Source organism: Podarcis melisellensis (assembly GCF_964234715.1).
Source record: "Podarcis melisellensis genome assembly, chromosome: 11".
Lineage (NCBI taxonomy): Eukaryota > Metazoa > Chordata > Lepidosauria > Squamata > Lacertidae > Podarcis > Podarcis melisellensis.
Genome location: NC_138543.1, coordinates 18,656,904 through 18,682,611, shown reverse-complemented (window position 1 = coordinate 18,682,611; position 25,708 = coordinate 18,656,904). Strand labels below are relative to the sequence as shown.

Sequence of the window (25,708 nt, the reverse complement as noted above, 5' to 3'; positions counted from 1 at the left end):
CTGTCAACATATTTTCTTTTGTCTCCTGAACTGAGCACAGAGTCAAGAAATGAACATTTATTTTCTTCCAATTAAACCCCACCACCACCAACACACACCATGGATGAGGTATTTATGCATGTCTAATACCTGCACATATCCGAAGCAGCAGTTTGAATGAAAGAAAAAAATAATATTTTTTTCTTCTAAAATGCTGGTGACCCAATTGCTCTGCTAAAAGGCACATTGATTTCAGTGACGTCCTTAACAGAATGTGCTTTGAAGCAAATACGGAGTTGAATATTTAAATCAGGCATGGGAGCCTTTGGCCTTCCAGTAGTTGCTGAACTATAACTCCCATGCTTCCAAGGGCTGATGGGAGTTGTAGTTTAGTGAAGTTTTACCACATCTGATTTAAATGGCAAGACAATGACTATACAGGTACATATAGCAGGATTTGGACTTGGGCAAATGGAGATTTTGATCAGACAACATTCGTATCCAAGAGTAACTTGTTACAGGATAGGTGCAGATTATTCAATGACAGATAATCACTTCTTGTTAACTGCTGCTAAAGATTCTCCAATGGATTCCACAGGGTATAAAATGAATAATAATAACAAATTGTTATGTTGCTTAAAACACACACACAAACACACAGACCCCAGTACCATGTCTTTCTGCTAAGGATGTCCAGGTGGTATAACTGGTAATACAGTTGTACCTTGGTTTCCGAACAGCTTAGTACTTGAACATTTTGGCTCCCAAACCCAGAAGTGAGTGTTCTGGTCTGCAAACTATTTTTGGAAGCTGAACGTTCAATGGGGCTTCCATGGCTTCCAATCAGAAGCTGCGCTTTGGTTTCCAAATGTTTTGGAAGTCGAACAGACTTCCAGAATGGATTCCGTTCGACTTCCAGCGTATGACTGTAATCTGTTCTATCCTCAAAATTAGCCTAGGAGGTAAAGAGAGGAACAACTGAGTTCACTTGTTGCCAGTACAGAGGCAACAAATCCACACAGCTTCCCCAGAGCGGTGAACGACAAAACCACATTGCTGTTCTTGAGTAGGCATAATCACAAATCACATTTATGCTAGTGCAACTGTACGGATGTCCACTTAGCAGTCTCGCAAAATTCAGTGAGACTTGCTTCAAGGTCAATTTTACTTTGTTTTCTATCAATGCATTTTTTTTTTAAAAAAAGTTTGTCTCCTTAAAATAACTTGCAAGTAGTCAGTTCTCTGATTGCAACTTCTGAGCATTTTAAAGAAACAAACTGAGCTTTCACATTTGACAAAAGGTTCATGTAATTTGTACTCACAATAACGAAACTCATCCATGTAATACAGAAAAGAAACATGAGGAAATTACTCAAGTATTCAAATGCAACATTAATTCATTGTAAGTTCTCTCATTTGGATAATTAACAGTAATGAGGAATAGAGGGGAAAGCGAAGTTAGAGCTCAATCCTTGCTCAGAAAACTTATACCACAAACCCTAAAACTGTTCCATCCGTAAAAAGTCCAGACTTTCGTGATGCTTTCTTTCAATACAATTTCTGAATAAAAAATACTAAAGAGATAAACTAAAATAAGACAAGTGCCAGACTGAAGTGTTTTTCTCTTAACAAATGGGGAAGAGTAATCAACCAATTGAATAGAAATAAACCGAAATACTAAAAGAAGATACCGCAAAACTGAAGACCAAATTGTATGACAAATAAATTGCTTGATACATTTGAACAGTCAATGGACAGGATCCCTTCCCATTTATGGCCCCCTTCTCCCTTCCCATTTATGCCCAGGAAGGCTGTTACAGGAAGTGGAAGGCTTATGCAGCTCTGCCAGATGTCCATTTAGCTTGACTCCTCAAGGAACACAAGCTCTTCTGTAAATAATGAAGACAATGCAATCAACCATAAAACACACTGTGTCACTAATCTTGATAGACCTATATGTGTTTAAGCTGAGTGTTATGTGTGTTCAATTATTTTATTTTATTTAAATTTATTTGGATTTTCAGATCAAAATTTTACAGTCATATATTGAACATAGATAATAAAAACAGGATTCCTAGGAACCTCCTGCACTTCCATCCTCCCCTTTGTGGGTCTTGATTATTGATCATTTCTTCCAGCATCTTTTATGATGATCCAAATCTTTTACATCTCCACTGTGTTCAGTATTCACCCTTAAACTACAAGTGATATTCCAACCCTACTGATGATTTTAACTGTTTACAATGGTCTTTAAGATAAGTTATAAATTTTCCTCATTCCTTATTAAAATTTTGGACTTCCTGATTTCGGATTCTTCCGGTCATTTTGGCGTGTGTTCAGTCATTTTAAGAGTCCCCCCAGAGTGCTACAGCAAGCACCTAATTTGAATCAGGCTCCTTATCCCTTCTCTAGCAGGATTCTCCACTGAATCAGAGTCCCATCAGTCAATAGAAGGAGCCTTGTGTGCACTGAGCAGTAACTCTGTCTATATTTGGCTACAACTGGATGCCATTTTGAATCAAGATGGCGGATGGAACCTTTCAAAACTGCACCGACTTTGACCACTTATTTCACAAGTGCACTCTTTTTTATTTTTTGTTTCTCAGAATTTTCCAACTATGCTGTGTATAGGGCTGCTAGTAACTTATAACTGAAAAGCAGCTCAACATTTCCTGAAAACAGTAGCAACCAGTGAGCTATACTTGTAATAAACATGGATATAAGACAGAGTTAATAAAACTAATTATTAGAGGAGAAACAATGAAGAAAGCTGATCCAGCTATATTCTATGTGGCAAACAGGAACAGCACCACTTCTAAATGTACAAAAACCTCAACAAAATTAAAAGGTTGAGATTCCAAAAGATCTCATTATACAAAGCATTCTTTTGAGTAGTTCCAAAGGAGTAAAAACATACTAAAGTATTAAGAAGACTTGCAAAGGGTGCCAAAACAGACCTCTTTCATATACACGAAACATTAATCCACATTTAATAAAAATTCACACTGTGGCATTATAAATGAAGGGGTTATTTGACTAATAGTACCAAGACATTTTAAACTGTGAATCTAGGGTATTAGATTTTTCTCTCTTCTTAAAAACTTGAAGGGGGAAAAATATTTTTGGTACAGAAGAAAATACTACTGCGTTAATGAGTCTGAAGCAAGTAAAAATTAATCAAAGGAAGCGAGTACATCCTCCATTAAGAGGAATATGTTGGCTACAAAGCCTAATTGCTGCTGCTCTCACAGGAACAACTGCTGCAGCCAGGATACATCTACAGTTAAGAATGTTCTATGTCAGCATTAACATTGTTTCCTTGCAACCCATATTTTCAGTAGTATTGATTTAATTTCTTTCATCTAGACAAAATACAGTTAACCATACATTATTGAATCAGGACATTCTTCTTCAGCTTCTACCACATATTCATTTTGTGTTACAATAGTAACATTGGTATAAAATGCCAATCCCTGACACATGACTAAAAAGTACTGGGTGGTTTCCAACCAAGCAGTTCCGTCAGCAGGGCTGTCTTAAGCATATGCGGCGCAGGGGTGCAAAGATCCGCCTGGCAACCCCCCCCCCGGTTGCCCAGTCCCAGGCGTGCAGGAGGACAGAACTGGCCGGCCACCTCAGCTTCTCGGTGGCTTGGTCTCCGCCGAACTCACAGCCTGCTGCGGTGCTCCGACTGATGGACGGGCTCTTCCCCAGACTCTTGGCCCTGGACTCTCAGCCTGGTGCCCCTGAGAGCCTGGCACCTGGGTGCCCTGCACCCCTAGCGCCTATGGGTAAGACGGCCCTGTCCGTCAGCGCAAGGATTTACGTTTGTGCAACTGAACTTCCTCTTTCTCTCTCTGCATACCCTCCCCAAATGTGCTCTGGAGGGTTGAGGGAGCCCCCAGAACGCATCTAGGTGGCGCATGTGGGGTGCAAGAAAGACGTGAGGCACAGTTCCTTCGTGAAGCCCAAAGTCCTTGCATTAATGGAACTACTTTGTCAGATACCACCAATTATTATTATTTATTTACACCTATACACCACCTTTCTTTCTAAAGGAGCTTGGGGCAGTGCACAACGTAAAAAACACAGTCAATAATTAATAATTAACTAAAAATTACAATCCTTAAAAACGATATTAAAAATCGGTATTAATAACAAAACTGATGAATCCCCGGGAGTTTGTTGTCCAAATGCACAGATGAATTGGTTTTTAATTGACATCTGAATATTAACATTGTGAGGCGCAACTGCACTTCCCTGGGGAGGAATTCCACAGTCAGGGAGCCACCACTGTGAAGTCCCTGTCTCAGACAACGACCCCACAGGCCATATCAACCAGTAGGATCATGAAGAGGGCCTTATCTGCCAAGCTAAGAACACAGGCTAGCAGATATTGGGGAGATGCTATTTTATGCATCAGTACCTATGTCCTAAATTTGTCCTGGTAGGTCAAAGGTGGGCAGTGAAGAGCTTTAAGGATCAGTGCCTCCTGGTCCCATCTAGCTGACTTGCTCAACAGGTAGGCTGTTTTGCATCAGCTGTATTTTGTATGAGGTGAGGCTATCAGATTGTCTTCATGGTAGTTCATGTAAAGTGCATTGTAGCAATCCCATTGTGAGGTTCTTCAAGCATAGATTACTGTGGCCAGGCTGTAGGAAACACAGGTTGCAACTCACAGGAAGCCAAACTATGGCTGATCAGGACTGCAGAAGCATGCAGGCTCCAGGAGTGATATTTGCACCCACTTTGCTGCTCTCTGTTGCCTTCTAGCTCCGTGCAGCAGCTAAACCAAGATTTGGCTTAGTGTGTTGCCTGATCATGGTTAAGCTCCTAATCATGAAATATGGTTGACTGCAGCTTTCTAGCTCACATCCATTGCATGTTTTGGAGATGCCTTCTCCCTTGACAATGTACATGCTAATCACATACAAGTGTATTGCACTGTGTAATTGCTCTCCTGAGTGACAGGACAAAATACCTTGTTCTCCAATGATCACATTTACTAGTCTGTTCTTACCGACATCCTGCAATGTGAACTGGACACGAAGGTTTATATGATATATTGTTTAATCAGAACAAGAAATAAAACGGAAAAAAATGTTAAAATTGTTATTTCATTCCCACTGTTGTTGCAAATCAAAATCCCCATACTGGAATTTTCTCTTCTAACTGCTGCCTTGTAAAAAATTATGTTCCTTGTGCAGTAATGCCAAAAGCCTCCCATAAAAAAAATTAAAGAAGCCATACTAAAGATCACAGACTGATAAACAGGGGTGAGAGTATGGGTGAAGGATATCTCTTGTTTATTCCCTGATGGTCCAGGCATTCTGCTTTTCATTATTATTATAATGTTTGAACTCCTTGGCAAGTTGCCACCTGAACTTTGTCCATTTTCAAAAGAGATGATTGTCTGGATTAAATCCATATCAAACTCCACTTCATCATTTTAAAGGATTCTTTTTAAAAAAAAAAAAAAAACCTAATTCTACATGACATTGCTAAATTTTAACATTATTCACTAAGAGCTCCATTCTTCTGAGCTTGCGTTTGTTTTTTGGCATGGGCTTGTCATATAAACCGTTCTTAAGAAGGTGCTCCTTGCTGTGATGAACTTGGGCGCCGTGTTGAAGCTGGAAAGAGCAGAGGGCTTGAAGAGGACGGAGGACAGTCTGGAAAAAAGGAGACAGATGGAGACAGAGAGAGAGAAAAAGCTTTTATACATAGGTTTCAGATATTATTTCATCTTGAGTTAACACAGGCTTGTCATTGCACCAAGTAAATGACTGATATCCCACTCCTGAGCACACTGGAACTCACACTGATTTCAAAGGGAGCTTCCACTGAATTATGCTTAAGCTTGCAGGCTGGATTTTATCACATGTTGAGATGAAATATTTAATATAACTGAAATGTGTGCTTGATATAAAAATGATCAGAAGAATTGCAAGCACATTGTTTAAAGTAGTTGCAGATCTTAATACAATGCTTTTTGTTGTTGTCGTGCTCTAAGCTTCCTGGACACATTTCTTTGTGTTGCTAATTTTGGCTCTATTGTGCTGGTGCTAGGTAAAAGTGGGAAGGTGGAGGCGGGGGGGCGGGGGGGGAAACACAACAGAAAACTACATTTTTCTTGCAAAGGCTAAAATACAAGAAGGGTAGGAAGAGTTCTGAACTGCATGCAACTTTATCAACCCTGAATGTAAAGGTAAAGGTAAAGGACCCCTGGACGGTTAAGTCCAATCAAAGGCAACTATGGAGTGCAGTTAATCTCTCTTTCAGGGTGAGAGAGTGGGCATTAATTCACAGACAGCTTTCTGGGTCATGTGGCCAGCACGACTAAACTGCTTCTGGTGCAACAGGACACCGTGACAAGTGCCAGGGCGCACGGAAATGCCATTTACCTTTCTGCTGCAGCAGTACCTATTTATCTACTTGCACTGGTGTGCTTTTGAACTACTAGGTTGGCAGAAGCTGGGACAGAGCAATAGGAGCTCACCCTGTCGCGGGGATTCAAACCAGCGACCTTCCGATCAGCAAGCCCAAGAGACTCAGTGGTTTAGATCATGGTGCCACTCACTCCCTTACTCTGAATGTGCAAAGGGCTGTTAAACAGTGTGCTAGTATTTAGTACACCTTCATATTCCAAATACACACGGGATATATTTGATTCCATAAAACTGGGAGGAAAGAAACACCAAAATACAGGGAGGTTCACTAACAATATGTTTGCTAAACGCAATTCAGATAGGTTTGAAAAGCCAGTACCCATTAACAATTCAGCAAATGTTGGCTACAAATCTTAGTACAGTGGTACCTCCGGTTACGAACTTAATTTGTTCCGAAGGTCCGTTTGCAACCTGAAACCATTCTTAACATGAGGTGCGCTTTCGCTAATGGTGCCTCCTGCTGCTGCTGCACCGCCGGCACATGACTTCCGCTTGCATCCTGGGGCAACGTTCGCAACCGGGAGCATCTACTTCCGGGTTAAAGATAAAGGTAAAGGGACCCCTGACCATTAGGTCCAGTCGTGGCCGACTCTGGGGTTACGGCGCTCATCTCACTTTACTGGTCGAGGGAGCCAGTGTTTGTCCACAGACAGCTTCCGGGTCATGTGACCAGCATGACTAAGCCGCTTTGGGTGAACCAGAGCAGCGCATGGAAATGCTGTTTACCTTCCCGCCAGAGCGGTACCTATTTATCTACTTGCACTTTGACATGCTTTTGAACTGCTTGGTTGGCAGGAGATGGGACCGAGCAATGGGAGCTCACCCCATCACAGGGATTAGAACTGCCAACCTTCTGATCGGCAAGTCCTAGGCTCTGTGGTTTAACCCACAGCACCACCCGCGTCCCACTTCCAGGTTAGCAGAACTCATAATCCGAAGCATTCATAAGGAGGGTGGTGCATAACACAAGGTTACTTGTAGCTTGAAACAGAAAACAGAAACCTGGCAAGTTAGATTGGGTATCCATCGCTGTGAAGGCCATAAACTCATTTAAAGACCAGGAGTGAGGAACTGGATCTGGAGGGCGGGGGCACAGATCCTTATCTTCCTTATCAGCTACGGGTCACGTTTATAGTCACGTGACATCACAATTATCACCAGGTGACCCATTTTCCGTTGACAACATGGTTTGAAATCAAGCTGTGCAGGCCAAGGAACAACGCTTTGTACCGGCAGAAGTACAAGGCTTTGCATGCATCACAAACTCCGCTCCCAGCCAAGCTGCCCCACGCCTGACAATCAGGTGATTGATAAAGCCTGTAAACCCCACTTTCAACTGAGTCACACCTTTACCTGTCAGGTGTAGGGCAGGTAGGCGTGGTGGCTGCCAAAATAATGCTGGATGACAGCTCTCCCTATCCCCGGCCATGGTGATGGATGCTGATGGGAGATGGAGGGCCAAGGTTCCTGAGCCCTGTCCCAAAGCCTATTTATTCTGAAAACCCACAATGAGAAACAGTCATTATGGTACTGTTTCTTAGGATTCTCATTTGGAGTGCTAACAATCGTGTAGTGTTTCCAGTAGTAGTTACCAAAGTGTATTGGAGACGTTTTAGAATCTTGACAGAGTCTTCCATCATAGACCCATGAGATCCACTTGCACAGCAAAGGCTAATGTCTTATTGTTGGTTCTTTGACCCAGTAGAATAAACTTAAACTCCAGAGCTGTCATGTTCCCAATTCTTATAATGATATCTGACAGTTTTAAGCTGATTAGTAGATTGAAATAACCCAGTGGGTCATACGCTGAGGCTAGAAGAATGCTTCGAGTCATTGGGATGTGTTTACAAATATATTTTAATTTTCAAGCTCACTTCAAGGGTTGTTTAGGTCATCTTTGCAGAGTATCTCATGCAGGAATGATTGTTATTAATTGCTTGGTTGAAATTGGATTGGCATTGACTTATTATTCTTCGGGGTTCCAAAGCGTTGTGCCTTTGGACCACAGAGTGGCTGTTTAACCTATTTATAAACATTTATGTATTTCATTACCCTGAAAGAAGATAATTGCTTAGCCTGACTTCAACAACCTTTGTTTCGGCATGAAATGTTATGAAATATAAGAAAAGGAGTTATGTAACCTCAGAGGGGAAAGAGGAGTGGCACACTTTTTAGTCTAACAACACTTATACCTTTATTCTGCTCTTGTAAATAGCCAATGTCAGAAGAACAAAGAACCAAGGGTCTAACTTTGCTGCTATACATATGTCTGTGATTCACGTTAGAACCTATAAATATTTTTGCTGACTTTTAAAAACATTGTTTAAAAAAGACGTGATTTGCACCATAATGCTAACTATGTCTACCTCAGAGTAAGTTCTACTGAATTCAACTGGCCTTACTCCCAGGTAAATGGGATTAGGGTTGCAACTTTATTTAGAACATAGTTAAATATATGGAATGAAGTATCCCAAAAGCAGTACTTATGTAGCTGCTTTTGACAGATGTTGATGTATGTCATGCAAGAAAGTGCAAAATGCTTAGGAGAACTTTGCTTCTTCCTTCTGTTAAATCTCTGAAGTTAACAACTTGCAACTATAAATATGCATGGTATATGGTCCTTGGCCAATAAATACAGCCCTGTTTGTGAAACAGCCTTGTGAAATAGCCTTGTTCTCACCCTATTATTCCATTAGCAGAGTAAAATTACCTACTTCTTTAATACCATCATTCTTCTCCATGATGGCCAGGGAAATAGCTGCACATTCAAGTGTTGACAGGCATGCATTTGTAGGCTGGGTACGAATTACATACTGACTTGAAAGGCTAGTTCTCAGCTGCACCTGAAAACAACAACAATTGTAGATTAAAGGAACAAGTTATTATAAGAGCCCTTTATTTTGAAAAGCAGTCCTTAAAATATGCACCATTATACTTTGTAGTAGTTGAGAATTATCATAAGTATACACTATAGTGCAGGCATAGGCAAACTCAGCCCTCCAGATGTTTTTGGCCTACAACTCCCATGATCCCTAGCTAACAGGACCAGTGGTCAGGGATTATGGGAACTGTAGTCCCAAAAACATCTGGAGGGCCGGGTTTGCCTATGCCTGCTATAGTGCAACATTTTTTGGTTATAATTCACTAATAATCTTTAAAAATGGTTATATATTCAATAGTAACGCAAACAGAATTTAGAATAAATTTGGTCTTTACACTTAGCACAGCTGTTTATGAAGCTTTGCTGAACAGCAGTCTAAAAATACTTTATATAAATATAAAAAGTCAGCATAATATTGTTTTTTAAAAATGTGATTCTGAAACTCTGGTTTGAATCTGCTATCATTTACTATATTGATTTAAATCCTGCCATTGTATTTGTTCATGTGTTATATTTCACAGTAAAAACTTTTTTAAAAACCTAAACCATTTTAAAATACTGTATAGGGTTAATTTTTAAAAATGTACTTGCAAAATATTTTATAAATGAAAATTAGTACACTGTTATAAAAAGGTACAATTAAAAAAACGAATTCATGTGATTTATTGGAGAGTTTTAATATATATCTGCAGACTTTAAAAATACTTTAAGTTGATTAATTAGTTCTGCCTTAAGTGATAAGCACTTCACACTATCACATATGTTTAAACATTTTTTCAGGAAAGAAAAATGTCAATCTCCCATTAGGCTGTGTGTTTTATCAGCTGCAAAGGCTTTCACTGGGTTTATAAACAGCCTCTGAAAAATGACACAGTAGCCTTTGCGATAGTATTCAGACATTATTCATTATGATCCTTCAGATTCAGACATAATAGCATGGAATAGCTTTGGATGGAAAGCCAAAGTAGCACATCCTCTTAATATTCATATCAATGATGATAAAAGAGTTGGTACAGAGTGAGTCTGAAGAGTCAAGACACATGCAAAATCCAATGCCTTTGAAATTTTTCTTAACACTTCATCCTGGAGAGACTCCTTTTTTCACGAACACTTCCTTAGTACAGCACCCACCTCCAACACCCCAATACAGTGGAACCTCGGTTTTCGAACGTAATCCGTTCCAGAAGACCATTTGACTTCTGAAACGTTTGGAAACCAAAGCCTGCATTTCCAGAATCATTTACATCCGTAAAACTCAGTAGGGAAGCCGCGTGGCACTTTCGGATTCCAAAAAGCGTTTGAAAACCAAAGCAGTTACTTCCAGGTTTTCGGCATTTGAAAGCCGAAACGTTTGACTTCTGAGATGCCCCAAAACTGAGGTTCCACTGTACCAGATATGGAGAAGAAAGGTGGTGATTTAAAAGGACATGACTTCCCCAAAAATCCTGAGATTACAGAAAAGTGCCGTTTCCTCACCACAGAGATAAAATTCCCAGCACCCTGAAACTACAGTTCTCAAGATTCTTTGGGAGAAGTCGCATGGTTTAAATGTGCACTGGATCTGTTTTAAATGTGTGGTGCGGATCAGATCGTACCTATTAATTCACTATGGATTCCTTTTTGATATCCGAGTCTGTTTCATAAGGGTATCGAAGGTGGGGGAGATCTCTTGAGCATTTAGGCAATGGACACTGCAATTCTGCACCTGCTATATTCACTTCCTGCCCCAAAGCAGTAACTGAGAGCAGATCTAAGGTACAACATATAAGAAGGCTGTAGAATCATAATCAAGGTAAGCCCTATTCAGGCATTCAGCTTTCCCACACAGGAGAGTGTGGATATGCTCGGCACCACTGTCCCTCCATTATTGCAGTATTTCATGCGTGATCAGGGTTCTCAACCATGCAGGGTGGCTGATGTTAGAATTTTTGCTCCATGGTTGCAGTCATGGGATTGCTGTCTTTCACATGATGGTGTATGTTTTGACTCCACAAAGTGGGAAGTGATGGAGACAGGATGTTTGTGTTACTGTGTTCCGTGAAGTGGGACTATTGTCCTTTGTTCTTTTTCTCTTTGCTATCTGATGCTAGTGCTCTTTGCTGTCTGATGCAGTGCTCCGTGTGTTTATATGTAAATAAAGTAGATTAGCCAAAATGCTGAGTTGCTGAGGTCTGTTACACAAGCTGCGCAATCTCTGCGGGTCCCTAAGTGTGCTGATGTCTGTTGGCATTGGTCACTGTGATGTTCGGGCTGAAGAAAACTTCTGAAGCTCCTGAACGATCGAACAGGAGGGAGAGAACATGCCAGTTGGGCATGTGTCTCTGCCAGGGTCCTACGTGGGGCTACCTTTGAAGGTGACCCGGAAACTACAACTAATCTAGAATGCGGCAGCTAGACTGGTGACTGGGGGCGGCTGCCGAGACCACATAACACCGGTCTTGAAAGACCTACATTGGCTCCCAGTACTTTTCCGAGCACAATTCAAAGTGTTGGTGCTGACCTTTAAAGCCCTAAACGGCCTCGGCCCAGTATACCTGAACGAGCGTCTCCACCCCCATCGTTCTGCCCGGACGCTGAGGTCCAGCGCCGAGGGCCTTCTGGTGGTTCCCTCATTGCGAAAAGCAAAGCTACAGGGAACCAGGCAGAGGGCCTTCTCGGTAGTGGCGCCCGCCCTGTGGAACGCCCTCCCATAAGATGTCAAGGAAATAAACAACTACCTGACATTCAGAAGACATCTGAAGGCAGCCCTGTTTAGGGAAGCTTTTAATGTGTGACATTTTAGTGTATTTTGGTCTCTGTGGAAGCCGCCAAGAGTGGCTGGGGAAACCCAGCCAGATGGGTGGGGTACAAATAATAAATTATTATTATTATTATTATTATTATTATTATTATTATTATTATTATTATTACTCAAGTGTAGGGTGAGCTCCTGACAGCTACATCAGGAGCTCCCTGCTGCAGAAATTCACCCTCCGTTGCATGGAGGTTAGTGGCGATAGGCATGGAGAGGTGGTGCAGAGGGCAGTCGGCCAGTTTGTCCTCGCGCCATTCCAATCACACATGGAAACTGAACGCCCAAACAGGGCAGGGGATTTCTAATCCCATTAGGGGACTGAATAAAGCTGCAGCCAACCGAAGATCGAGTTTCAAGTTGCACTGTGGTGTTGTGTTCAGAAGGGGTGTCTCTGACCATGTGAAGCATTTTGTTACCTGGCTTAGCAGCATTTATTTATTAATGGTATTTATATGTCACCCAATAATGAAGTTCCCTGGGCAGCTTACGATAACGATTCTACCAACAAAGTTTTTATTTCCCCACAGAACACTAATAGTAAGCCTCCTTCTCAGGTTTATGATTGATTTACTAATTTAATTTCTCGCTCTACACAGATATAACGTATTTTCCCTCAGAGATTACCTTATTATTTCCCCTTGGCTGTACTTGTAACACGGAAAAAATGAGCACCGTTCCTTCCTCGGGCTGTTTTATAAGCATCACTTTCTGAGTATGATCAATGCTATGAAGTGAATTGGGGTGATAAAACTCTATTGTTTTAATTTTAAATTTCAAACAGAACAATCTGGAAATAACCTGGAAATAATACTTAAAGGACAGACTTCTCAGAACTCTTCAGATGTTTGACAAGGGGGAAAGCTTGGCAGGCAAAATCAATGATGGTTTTCAATGAAAATGATTAGAGAGGTTGGTGATAAAAACATCCAAGGTCGAGTGAGTGTTGAGCAGCAACCAAAGAAACCATCACAGTCCACACTTACGGATGAAAAACACCCAGGAACACTGAAGGAACAGAAAATACACAAGAGATATGCTGGCTGCGTGGGCTTCAGGTAAATCAGCCAATGTTTATTTCCACTGCCAACAAGTGAAGCTCACAGGTGAATTTATAAACTACTCTTAAAAGGGCTTTTTTTAGCTTTTATTAAGTGTTTGATACTTATAACTTGCTGATGATGCCTGATAAGTGTGACAGGTTCACTGCTTTGACAGTTTGGGGGTGTTGCTAGGACACAATTATGGAGTGCAGATAAAGGCATCCATAGTGTATACAGGCCTCCAAACGACAATGGCTATCAGTTGCAGTTGCTGCAATGTCTTTTCCCTCCACAGATTTTTATTTTATTTTTTAATAAAGTGTTTTATAGAGTGTGTATGCTGCAGAAAAAGTTCCAAACTGTTGTGGCTGCCATGTTCATTTCCCCAGAGTGTCGTGCCTCTGGGAGTCGTGTGTACACAAGCACCACAACACAGCCACAGTTACAAAAAGGAGAGGGAAAAGAATGGGGGGGGGAGAGGATTTTGTGGCAACCTTTGCCACTGAAGGGGGGGGGAGACTAACTAGGGTCTCTAAAAGTAGCAGCCATAGAGCAGTATTGTTTGCCTGGCTTCCCAATGTGGGGGATCACTGTTAGTAACCAAGAAGAGTAAGATGGGCAGGAAGGAAGCACAAACACAGTGGCCGATTGTCTTTGCTGTGTTGGCTATACCAGACCAACCCTCCTGCTGCCTTGCCCCTTTTCCTCTTGGTTAAAGGTAGAGGTAAAGAGATCCCTGACCATTAGGTTCAGTCGTCACTGACTCTGGGGTTGCGGCGCTCATCTCGCTTTATTGGACGAGGGAGCCGGCGTACAGCTTCTGGGTCATGTGGCCAGCATGACTAAGCCGCTTCTGGCGAACCAGAGCAGCGCACAGAAACGCCGTTTACCTTCCCACTGGAGCGGTACCTATTTATCTACTTGCACTTTGATGTGCTTTCGAACTGCTAGGTTGGCAGGAGCAGGGACCGAGCAACGGGAGCTCACCCCGTCATGGGAATTCAAACCACTGACCTTCTGATCGGCAAGTCCTAGGCTCTGTGGTTTAACCCATAGCGCCACTACCAGCCCCAAATTCAGAACAAAGGACTCAACTCCTCCAGGTCCTTAATCAAACACTTTTCCCCATGCTACTTCTTTCCTAACAGTCACTAGAGATCATTTTGACAGTCACAACATAGAAAAAGCTCAGCAATCTTAGAACTTATTATTATTACTACTACTATTGTTATGATGACACACACACACATATACTGCTTTTTAGAATAAAAATTCCTCCAACATGACCTGCATATTATAAGGACATATCAACTGTAGCTAAAAGAAATAGTCCACCCCCACCATGAAAAGAAAAATGTCTAAAGAACAAAGATAAAAACTAGGTAAAACATTTTCAAAATAAGCAGTAAAAGATGCTCACCTGAAAGAGATCTTTAAAAGCACAACTTAAACAGATAAACTGGTTGTTTGTGATTTAAAGCACCCAACAGCTACAATACAACCATATTCTCCTTCCAAAAAATAATCCTATGTCTTCAATAACACGACCTATGACATGAAGCTCTTTATGCATGTGTGTAAAAGGTAAAGGGACCCCTGACCATTAAGTCCAGTCCCGGACGACTCTGGGGTTGTGGCGCTCATCTTGCTTTATTGGCCGAGGGAGCCGGTGTACAGTCATGTGGCCAGGATGACTAAGCCGCTTCTGGCGAACCAAGCAGCAACGTTGTTTACCTTCCTGCTGGAGCAGTACCTATTTATCTACTTGCACTTTGACATGCTTTCGAACTGCTAGATTGGCAGGAGCAGGGACCGAGCAACAGGAGCTCACCCCGTCGCGGGGATTCGAACCGCCGACCTTCCGATCGGCAAGCCCTAGGCTCTGTGGTTTAGACCACAGCACCACCCGCGTCCCTCTTATGCATGTGTGTACAGATATCCTATTGTAGATACGGAGCGTCTCTCCCTCCACCCCACCCTATCCTGCAACCTGCATGTATTTCAGACCCACTGCCACAAAAGAATGCTAAGTTATTAAAATAAATGAGAAAATCACTGTAGGGTAAAACTTTCATTACCATCATCTGAAATGTCACCAAATAATAAGCTTTTGAGATCCTCCAAGCGCTGCTGGATGCTAAACAAAACATCCAAGGGGGGGAGGGGAGAATGAGCAAGGAAAACCACACATGATGGGAAACTCCCAAAGTCTGCAGCTTGCAACAAACCCTCTTAAGATGGAGTGCAGAAGGCATTATGCAAACTTAATTAGATTACACTATGAAAGATGCGTTAACAGATTTTATATTGCACCAAGGACCACTGGGACAAAACAACAATGGACATTCATCCATTTTTATTTCTGGAAATAAAAGTTCAGTTACTCTGGAGTATTCCAATTAGAACAGTAAACAGAAGCAAATAACCACCAGGTTTCATATCTGCAAAATGTTGGAGAACGCTCATGGCATTGTGACACCTTGGTCAGTTCTCTAATAAAGCTGTTACCATACTTCGGCTTTTGCATAATAAAAAGAGAGCTTAAAACCAGCAGTCAGATTAAAAAGCAAAGACCAGCAATTAGAAGACTAAAAATTAAACAGTAAAAGCATAGTGAAATAAAAAGCCTTGACAAAACGTCTGATGGATATTACCAGTTCCCTCACTTTACAGATGTTTACAGGAAATAAAGCCACAAGATGCTCAAAGCAAGGTGAGTACTGGGGCTGCCAGACAAAACCATCAAAAAGGGACATTGCTCAGTTGTCGGGTTGGTTGCAGGGTTTTTTTTTTATCTACTTGACCTTTCAAATCTTTAAATAAAGAACCTCTATAGAATGCTATGCAGTGCTAGAACTTCTAATATGCTCGCTGATCCACAACTCCTTTTTCCCACTTAAGTGGGATTGACATTTGAAGGAGAGGAAAGATATCTTAGGGGTTTACAAGGTCAGCATTCCTTGGGCTTTTAAGTTTTTGTGATTGTTTTACTTCTATGGAATTTGAATTTAGTAGACACCTTGTAGTGTCAAGGAAATACAGGATTATTATTATTTTTTAAAAAACCTATTTGACAGTCACATTAACCAAATAACAAGATCATACCTGTAAGTCTCTCTAGAACCAGAGAACAGGCACACCTTCACCTGAGTCAAGATGTTAGGGATAACAAAATGTTTTCTAATCTAGTTCAGAATTTATTCCAGGGTTTGTCAACCCTGATGTACTCCTAAATCTATGTGGGAGCCTAGATTTTGTAGTGTGTGTGTGTGTATTCTCATTTCCCTGCTAACAACAATAACTATGGAGAAGTATGAGTATGGTACTACTGTCCTCTCCATATGGCCAGACTCAACAGCTGACCAGGATCTCAGATGTTTACAGTGGTACCTCGGGTTAAGTACTTAATTCATTCCGGAGATCCGTACTTAACCTGAAACTGTTCTTAACCTGAAGCACCACTTTAGCTAATGGGGCCTCCTGCTGCTGCCGCACCGCCGGAGCTCAATTTCTGTTCTCATCCTGAAGCAAAGTTCTTAACCTGAGGTACTATTTCTGGGTTAGCGGAGTCTGTAACCTGAAGCGTATGTAACCTGAAGTGTATGTAACCCGAGGTACCACTGTATATACATTTTTTTTAAAAACCAAACAAAACCTTATACCACACATGATCACAGGGCAGGAGGATTGCTACCCAGTTACTTGCAATTGCAGAGAATACCTTTTAGTAAAAGTGGTGGAGAAATAGTTTGTTTCACTATAAAAACAATTCATGGGGTGTTGAAATCATCCATAGAACCATAGAGTTGTAGAGTGGGAAGGGACCATGAGGGTCATCAAGTCTAACCCCCTTCAATACAGGCATCCTGTGCCCAACATGGGTCTCAAACCCACAACCCTGGGATGAACAACCTCATGCTTTTCCCACTGAGCTACCCCAGCCTTATAATACGTTCAACATATACTGAACTGACCAAAACAAGCCCCAATAAGTTAGTTCCAGGACTTCCTTTATGATGGATCAAAGCACAGTGCAAGACAGTGACTGCCCACTTTGTGCTTCCATGTCTATCCATCTAGAATACCAAATGATCCTTCTTGCAGAGAGAATACCATTCATCGTGAGAAGCATTAATTATTTCCTTCCATTTGTGGCAGAAAAGGCAACTCTGTAGACAACTGGGAGTCACAGAGGAGCAAAAGGACAGTCATGTTTACTTTAGTCCCAACTCGACAATACTAGCTTTCGTTGGTTTTTTATTTTATTTTTAGGACTGTCAGGAAAAATGGGTCAAAATGGATATGAACTATTAGTGAGTGATTAGAATACTTTGGAGGGACTTGAAAATATATGCCCTGTCTGCAGGTTACTTTAATACATTTTATAATGAGTAGAGGAAAAAGCTTAAAGTTTCTTGCTGCAGATTCATTATAATTCTTTATTTAACGTCATCTTCATCTACAGCTGCTAGTCAGCACATTTTTGCAAATGGATCAGCAAAACATATGACTGATATTTTAGTTAATGCACACATTACAATTTTATAGTTAGCAAGTAAGAGATATATTACTAGTGTCTGATTATTTTGAGAACAGAATAGTTCATTATTATTTTTTTGCAAAATGCAAAAGCCCAGAGTGTCAATCTTTGTACTAAATCTTATCTTCACAAAGGGGCTTATTGCCTAATGATTCATTAACAGATTATGTTTGTTTTTATGCTATCCTCAGTAGCTCATTGTAATATATTGAAATATGTTTCTACACAATGACAACTATGTGTCACTTTAAGTGAAAGAACATTTTTTAAAGTTAATTGCTGATCTAGGGAGAAATACAGACTGTCCTTAATCACAAGTCTGATTGTAATTTAAAATACAGCTATTCAAAATGTTCACATTCCTGATCTGAATGGAGTGTTTAGTGAGTAGATTTCATTGACGTCAATGGAACTAAACACAGATGAGAGCTGTGTGCAAGTATGTAAAGATGGCAGAATCCAATTCTTGGCTACTGCTTATAAAGAAATGCGTCTGAATATTCCTGAAAACTGTAAAACACATGCCTCTCTTTTATAGACTTCTGTAGTCTCACTTTCTTCCCTATAAATAACTTTTAAGTAAAACAGCTCTAAGCTCAGGCTTAGTAGGTAAGGAAAACAGTTAGCTAGCCTTTCTTTGAGTGGTCATCTGTGTAGTCACACATATGGGCTTCCCCACTTCATGCCAGCACTCATATAAAGTGGTACCTCAGTTCTTGAATGTAATCCATTCCGGAAGCCCGTTCGGCTTCTGAAATGTCCCAAAACCGAGGCGCGGCTTCCCACTGGTTGCAAGAGCTTCTTGCACTCAGTGGAAGCCGCATCATACATTCGGGTTCCGAAAAATGTTCAAAAATTGAGCATTTACTTCCAGGTTTTCAGCATTCGAGAACCGAAATGTACGACAATGGAGGTATTTTTTTTTTTTTAAGTAATATTTATTAAGGTTTTGAAAGGTTACAAAATTAAAGAAAAAGAAAAGGGGAAAAAAACAAAAATACAGAGAAATAAAAAACAATTAAGAAAAAAACACACAAATCAATCCTTCCATAACTTATCTTTCATTTGCTTGTTTCCTTGACCTCCTCACACCTCCCTTTTTTGTATTCTAGTTCAATTAGCTATTACAGCAAATCCTTTCCATCTTTGTTTTTATCCTAATATTTTTTCATTATATAATGTAGCTTTACATTCTTGCCAATTAACAATCTATTTTTACTTAATCCTTTATAACATTTCTGCTAAAACCACGTAACTCCATTCCAACATCCTTCTAACATTCCTTAATTTTACAATGTTTCTGTAAATAAACTTTAAATTTCTTCCAATCTTCTTCCACCGACTCTTCTCCCTGGTCTCAGATTCTGCCAGTCATTTCCGCCAGTTCCATGTAGTCCATCACCTTCATCTGCCATTCTTCCCGGGTGGGTAGATCTTGTGTTTTCCAATACTTTGCAATAAGTATTCTTGCTGCTGTTGTAGCATACATAAAGAAAGTTCTGTCCTTCTTTGGCACCGATTGGCCGACCATGCCCAGAAGAAAGGCCTCTGGTTTCTTCAGGAAGGTATATTTAAATACCTTTTTCATTTCATTATAGATCATCTCCCAGAAAGTCTTAATCCTTGGGCATGTCCACCAAAGGTGGACAATGGAGGTATTTGGGAAACCAGGTACCACTGTATTAATAAAAGTATCATGGGTGCTAGCACAAAATGGTTGCCATGGACAGCATGTGCTGATACCCTGTACTGACTAGTACTGTCACAAGAGCAAGCCCTGGGTTCACCTAACTTTGTAATGAAAGGTGAAAGAGTTTTGGCAGGAATCTCAGTCTCAGCCATTAGTATGCATGACCAAAAGGATATGGCAATGATCAAGAGGAATCATAGACTCATAAAACTGTAGTTGGAAGGGACCGCAAGGGTCATCTAGGCCAACCCCCCACAATGCAGGAATATTTTGCCCAATGTGGGGCTCACACCCATGGCCTTGAGGTTAAGGGTCCCATGCTCTACCGAATGAGCTATCCCAGCAGAAAACTTCCGCTTCCCCCCAAGAATGTAAGTTAGGCCTTTCCATTTTTACTTTCTTTTCTCTTTTCGCTCTACAGTGTTGTTATTTGTACATCTGGATTAAGTTTATTTTTTTCGGTGCCAAGGGGACATCTTTGTCTATGCTGCAAAAGGCAGCTTGATGCAGCTGTTCTGCTTTTACTACCAAACCTGCAATGGGCACAACCGCTGCCTCCCCTGCTTTGTTGAAGGACATGCAAGTAGATGGATGTGCCTTCATTGCTGACATTTCACAAGGCAGGCATGCTGAGACTGCTTGCCTAAGCTGCAAATTTAGTGGATCCAAGGTCCGTTTTGGCAGGGGATGCTGAGGCCAAAGTATGCAATGCTCCACAAAGCCCCCGCTTTGTGCATGTATACTAAAGGCTGAAGGTGTGCTTTCACCAGAAGTCTTTTATCCTGTTAAGTTTCCATTGTTACTCTGTGGGACTGCACAGAGACCATGAAATATTTAGACTTAATCTAACAGTGCAATCCTACTTACTTCAACATTAGACTGAAGTCAAGTGGTCTGAGTAAATATATGATCAGGTTTTTATGGTGTCAAATGTATGAAATGCCAAATATAGTTTGTGTGTTCTACTATATATCACACAGATCCTTCCATCGCTTTCTAAGGCTCCTCTCCTCCCAGGTGCTTCCCCAGTAACCTGAAGCTCCTTTGTCTTGTCTCTCTTTGCTCTGCCCTCTTTATTCCTCTTCATGTTCTGGGAGACCAAGGAGAAGAGGAGCTGGTTGCAGCAGGAGGGGGAGACTCCCTGAATTCTTCGGCAGCCCTCCTCCCCTCTCCTCACAAGCCTCTGCCTCTGATTCTGGCCTGCTCTCTGCCACAGCCTCTTCCTGCTCACCTAACCCTGTTCCCTCTTCAGTTTCCAACACCTCCTTCTCCCAGTCTCCCTCTAACCACTCATTATTGTCCCACCACCAAGCTCTGAGCCTTCTTTCCAAGAGGTTCGCTTGAGGGTTCCCTAGCTGGTACCTCCTGCCACTCCTCTGCATCCAGCCAGTCCATAACAGTAGAACAAGACTACTATAAAAGGATGGAGGGCAGGTGTAGCAGATAGCCAAAAAGAGGTGGAACGGTGAGGGTGCAGATTCCTGATATCCCAGAAGAAGGTAACTCCTAGAAATAAAGAGTCTTCTCTGAGATGAAGTGGGGGAATTGCCACTGTCATTTTCAGCAACATTTGATCTTGAGATTTTAACAGAATTAACATTAAAATCAGGGGGGTATAATGAGCAACCTATTAGTGGTGATTAAATGAAATGCAAAAGCAGTGAACAGCAAGGAATCCAAACAGCACGTGAAAAAGACACAGGTCTTGGGCAATGTGAAATATCTTGCAGGTATTATCTATCTGTCAATATGGCCCAGATAAAAAGTATAGCATTGCGTGTCAAAATCTTATAAAATGCCTTCTTTAAGGCGAATAGGGGTGCATATTTCCTTTTGCTTTTATATGCTATAGCTCTAACTTCTCTCTGCTTGCTGCTAAAGTTCCACCAGCTGCCTTCTTGACAGAGAAAGCAATGCGCAAAGTAAGCCTCAGCCCATTGCTGAAATTTGCATCAAGAGCATAAATAAGTTAGCCATTTCAAACATCTTGACTTTAATTTAAAGTGGCATTTTAAGAGTTCCATGTTGCTATATTCTATAGGGAATAGCTGCCATGCAACTGTTAGGAATGGATAGGCAGAAAAAGGAAATTGATGTCACGAAACCTTTCTGCTTTTCATGTTCTTATGCTTCCATATGAGTATGTAATCACGCTACCTATGAGATATTTACAGAAATGTTAGGAAAATAAGTGCATTTTATGCATAATGTGAACTGCACTTAAAAGAACTCCATGACTTTTCCGTGGCCGTGATGAAAGCCTCTTATTAAATTTCCATCTCCACTTAGGTCATAAATCCTTCCCCCTATAATTTCCTACATGATTGCTGCTATCAAGGTATGGAAGCTCATCTTATTAAATGCATTTCTTTACAGCTAGATGCTGGCATTTAGACAAAGCCCTATATTAGTCTTGATGCACAGCACAAGAGAATCAATGAGAAGTATTTTGCTCCAAAACTTTGGAAGAGGGAGAATTATTAGTAAGCATCTGAGAAATAGGAGTTTGCTTGCTAGAAGAAACTTGAATTAAAATAAAGTAATTCAAAGCTAAGGAATAAGAGAACATGGACGAGGTGATCATATGGTCCCCATATGTTGGGTGGCTGCCACACTGGGGCTAACGTATGGAATCATGCTCTTATGTCCACACAGCAGTAGATTCAAAAGCACAGCAACAGCTATACAGGATCTACAAAAGCCAGGTTACTCTCATAGTGTACCTGGAAATTCTGCTGTCACTTGCTAATCATAATGCTACTTGATGACACTCCCACACTGGCCATGCACAAATAGCATCAATCAGAAAAGTGGCAGAGGAAATCAATGACCAAGCTGCCGGAAAACAGACTACTACTCTCTCTTTCAACACACTAACATGGAACTGCAGGTGGGAAGCCTGTATGGACAACCCAATGATTTCCCAAGTGAGTCTCCCTATGTGTCAGGTGGTGGTGTGGTTGTCTCAGTTCTAAAAGCGTTGTAATCCTGAGGCTTCCCCCCAAACTTGCTCACAAGCACTGGGACCTTTCTCCCAATTGGAGTGACTCTGACCTGGCTGTCTTGGGCTCGGCGCTCCTCCAACCGGGCTGAGAGAGTAGCGACATGAGCCTCCAGGTCCCTGTTCCTCTCCATCAGTGCTTTCATGACTTTCTCCTGCTCTGTCTCAGCACCTGTCCCTGGCTTACTCATCGTGCTGCCTTTTCGCTGCTACCCCCGAGCAACCTCAGAGATGCCCAGAGTGCTGTCAGGTGGTGGTGTGGTTGCTCCAGAGCAAACAGGCAAGACTCCAACCTGTCTTTTCCGGGCTTTATTATTAATACAAACTATTTACAGTGCAGAGCATCGCAAGTCCATGTCTGCTCAGTCGCTAGCAGAATCTGGGTGTGGCCGGTCCTTGTACCACCCCAGCATAACAGCCGTGTGACCCCCATCCTTCTCCTCCCCTCTCTGCGCCCAAACCTACTGCACAGAGTGGGCACTGTCAAAGGGGGACTTGCCTCCCCTCCGCTTTGCTCAGGCTCGGTGTTGAGGCTCTCCCTAGCATCTCCTGGTCCCTGCACCCCCTCCCCACTGGAGGCGGGGCTTTCCTCCTCGCCAGAGGAGGAACTGCTTCGCAAGATCTTCAGAAGCTCCCTGTAACACAACTGCCCTTCCACCTCTCACCTCTGAGCTGATGGCAGTTCCCTGACACTATGGGAAAACTGCTTCTGTGCATACAAATTCTGTAACATGTTTTTTCGTACGACTTTTCTGTACAGTCGTACCTTGGATCCTGAACGACGTGCAAGTCTAACGTTTTGGCTCCCGAACGCTGCAAACCCAGGAGTGAGCGTTCTGGTTTGCGAACATTCTGTGGAACCCGAACATCCAGCAGGGGTTCTGCGGCTTCCGATTGGCTGCAGGAGCTTCCTGCAGCCAATTGGAAGCCACACCTTGGTTTTCAAATGTTTTGGAAGTCGAACAGACTGTACTTTGAAGCGAACCAATATTTTTCAGGGGTCTGAGTACAAGATGATGGAGGGCCTGCCGTGATAGCCTAACATCATGTTCGCAACATTGCTCGACGTCCTGATGTTGCAAGGAGCCAGGGAGCAGGGCTGAATGCCGTCTGAACATTGAGGGGGACTGACTCCCTAATTATTATTTTTTTAAAAAAAGGGGTGCGGAGCTGGCATGTATGACAAACACTGAAGCAGAGTGATGCAGCTCCACCTCAGGACTGGAAATGAGGGGTCCATGTTTGGGGCTGTTTCAGAAAAGGGTGCCATATAATCTGAAAGAGCGATGCTTTAGTTCTATTCAGAGAAACAGAGTTTAGTTAAGACTGTTCTTCATGATCACAGCTTCCTACGCATTTGGAAACCATTGCCAAATGTTTGGAATCTATTCCTTTGGCAGGCTGGTGCCATCAACATTTTGTATTGCTATCAATTAGTGCAATTCTATCTGCGTGTTATCTCAGAGGTATCAGTTACCCTGAGAGGAGCTGACCGTAGGTAAGTTTGACTATGAGATATTCTGGGTCTACGCTTAATTTTTTTTTACCACCAAGCATCACTACTATGTGGGCAAATAGTCTCCTCTTGGTTTCTGGGGCATGAAACTTCACTAAGATGACATCCCTTTATAGAGACGTATGCTTTGGACTTTCCCAGTAGTGATGTATGGAAGTGAGAGCTGGACCATAAAGAAGGCTGATCGCCAAAGAATTGATGCTTTTGAATTATGGTGCTGGAGGAGACTCTTGAGAGTCCCATGGACTGCAAGAAGATCAAACCTCTCCATACTGAAGGAAATCAACCCTGAGTGCTCACTGGAAGGACAGATTGTGAAGCTGAGGCTCCAGTACTTTGGCCACCTCATGAGAAGAGAAGACTCCCTGGAGAAGACCCTGATGTTGGGAAAGATGGAGGGCACAAGGAGAAGGGGGCGACAGAGGACGAGATGGTTGGATAGTGTTTCCGAGGCTACCAGCATGAGTTTGACCAAACTGCGGGAGGCAGTAGAGGACAGAGGTGCCTGGCGTTCTCTGGTCCATGGGGTCACGAAGAGTCGGACACGACTAAACGACTAAACAACAACAACAACAACAAATGCTTTGGACTGGTCAAAATGTCAATTTTTAATTTTAAAAAAATAGCACGCCATTGAAAAATATTCATACTGAATAGTTATGGAATGCATAATTAATAGCGAGTAAAGCAGAATTAGCATTTTTAAAAGTCTCTGCTCAGGAATCAGAAGAGTGGAATGGCGAGCTTTTGAAAAGGCTCCTCGTGTTACCTTTCCCCCCCCTGCATATATTTCTGAAATGAATGTCAGGCAACAGATCAATATTTTATGCAGTGCTATTCTTTTAATAATTAATGGACAAGAAAAGTGCTGCAAGGAAGCGCAGGCACAGAGCAGAGTGGGGATCTCAAGGCAGGGCCATGAAACAAAGAAAAGAAATGTAATTATGCAGATTGCCAGAGCTATTTAACTTTAAATTAACTGTAAATATCAGAAGTGCCGAAAGACAAAAATAATACCTGTGCATGGGATGCTTTGAGGGCTACTAATTACTTACACTTCCATTTCTTTCTTTGTTAACGGCACTGAGTATTTCTTGACCCGTGAAAGGGAAGTGAAAGAAGTTATGTAGGGCAATGCTTATAAAACAATATCTAAGAAGATTGAAAAATTCAGAATTATGGATAAAATCTAACCAGAAAGGATGGCAAATGATTTAGCTGATAGGAATAGATGACCAAATAGCATTGAATGTGTCCCTTTTGCTCTAAATAACTAGGAAGAGGAGGCAGAAAGCAATAAAATGAAATTCAGTGAACACAGCTGTGAATTAAGAAGGGCTGCTATGACACATATACAAAGGAGGAGCAAAGATGTAGGGCCTGCAACAAAATGTTGCAGCGCAACCTCACTGCTAAAAGCTTCTGTTCATAATTTTTGCCAGGCATTTCAATCAAGTGGGACATTCCACTTCCTATTTCTCCATGCTTTATTTCCCATCCTAACTACAGTGGTACCTCAGGTTACATACGCTTCAGGTTACATAAACTTCAGGTTACATAAGCTTCAGGTTACAGACTCCGCTAACCCAGAAATAGTGCTTCAGGTTAAGAACTTTGCTTCAGGATGAGAACAGAAATTGTGCTCCAGCGGCACCGGGAGGCCCCATTAGCTAAAGTAGTACCTCAGATTAAGAACAGTTTCAGGTTAAGTACGGACCTCCGAAACAAATTACCGTATTTTTCGCTCTATAAGACGCACCAGACCACAAGACGCACCTAGTTTTTGGAGGAGGAAAACAAGAAAAAAATATTCTGAAT

The 25,708-nt window shown here is 41.8% G+C and overlaps 1 protein-coding gene and 1 long non-coding RNA gene across 2 annotated transcripts in view; one reads left to right on the top strand and one right to left on the bottom strand.

Moving 5' to 3' along the window:
• LOC309380673 overlaps positions 1-25,708 on the top strand; it is a 36,274-nt gene that overhangs the window by 5,330 nt on the left and 5,236 nt on the right. The gene's annotated exons all lie outside the window — the stretch shown is intronic.
• Positions 5,450-25,708, bottom strand: part of DTWD2 (DTW domain containing 2) — a 96,289-nt gene continuing 76,030 nt past the window's right edge. Inside the window, exons 5-6 of the mRNA XM_081930765.1 lie at positions 9,143-9,271; positions 5,450-5,651 (exon numbers count right to left, since the gene is read on the bottom strand). Coding sequence (XP_081786891.1) covers positions 5,481-5,651; positions 9,143-9,271 — 300 coding nt within the window. The 3' untranslated portion in view covers positions 5,450-5,480. The remainder of the gene's footprint in view (positions 5,652-9,142; positions 9,272-25,708) is intronic.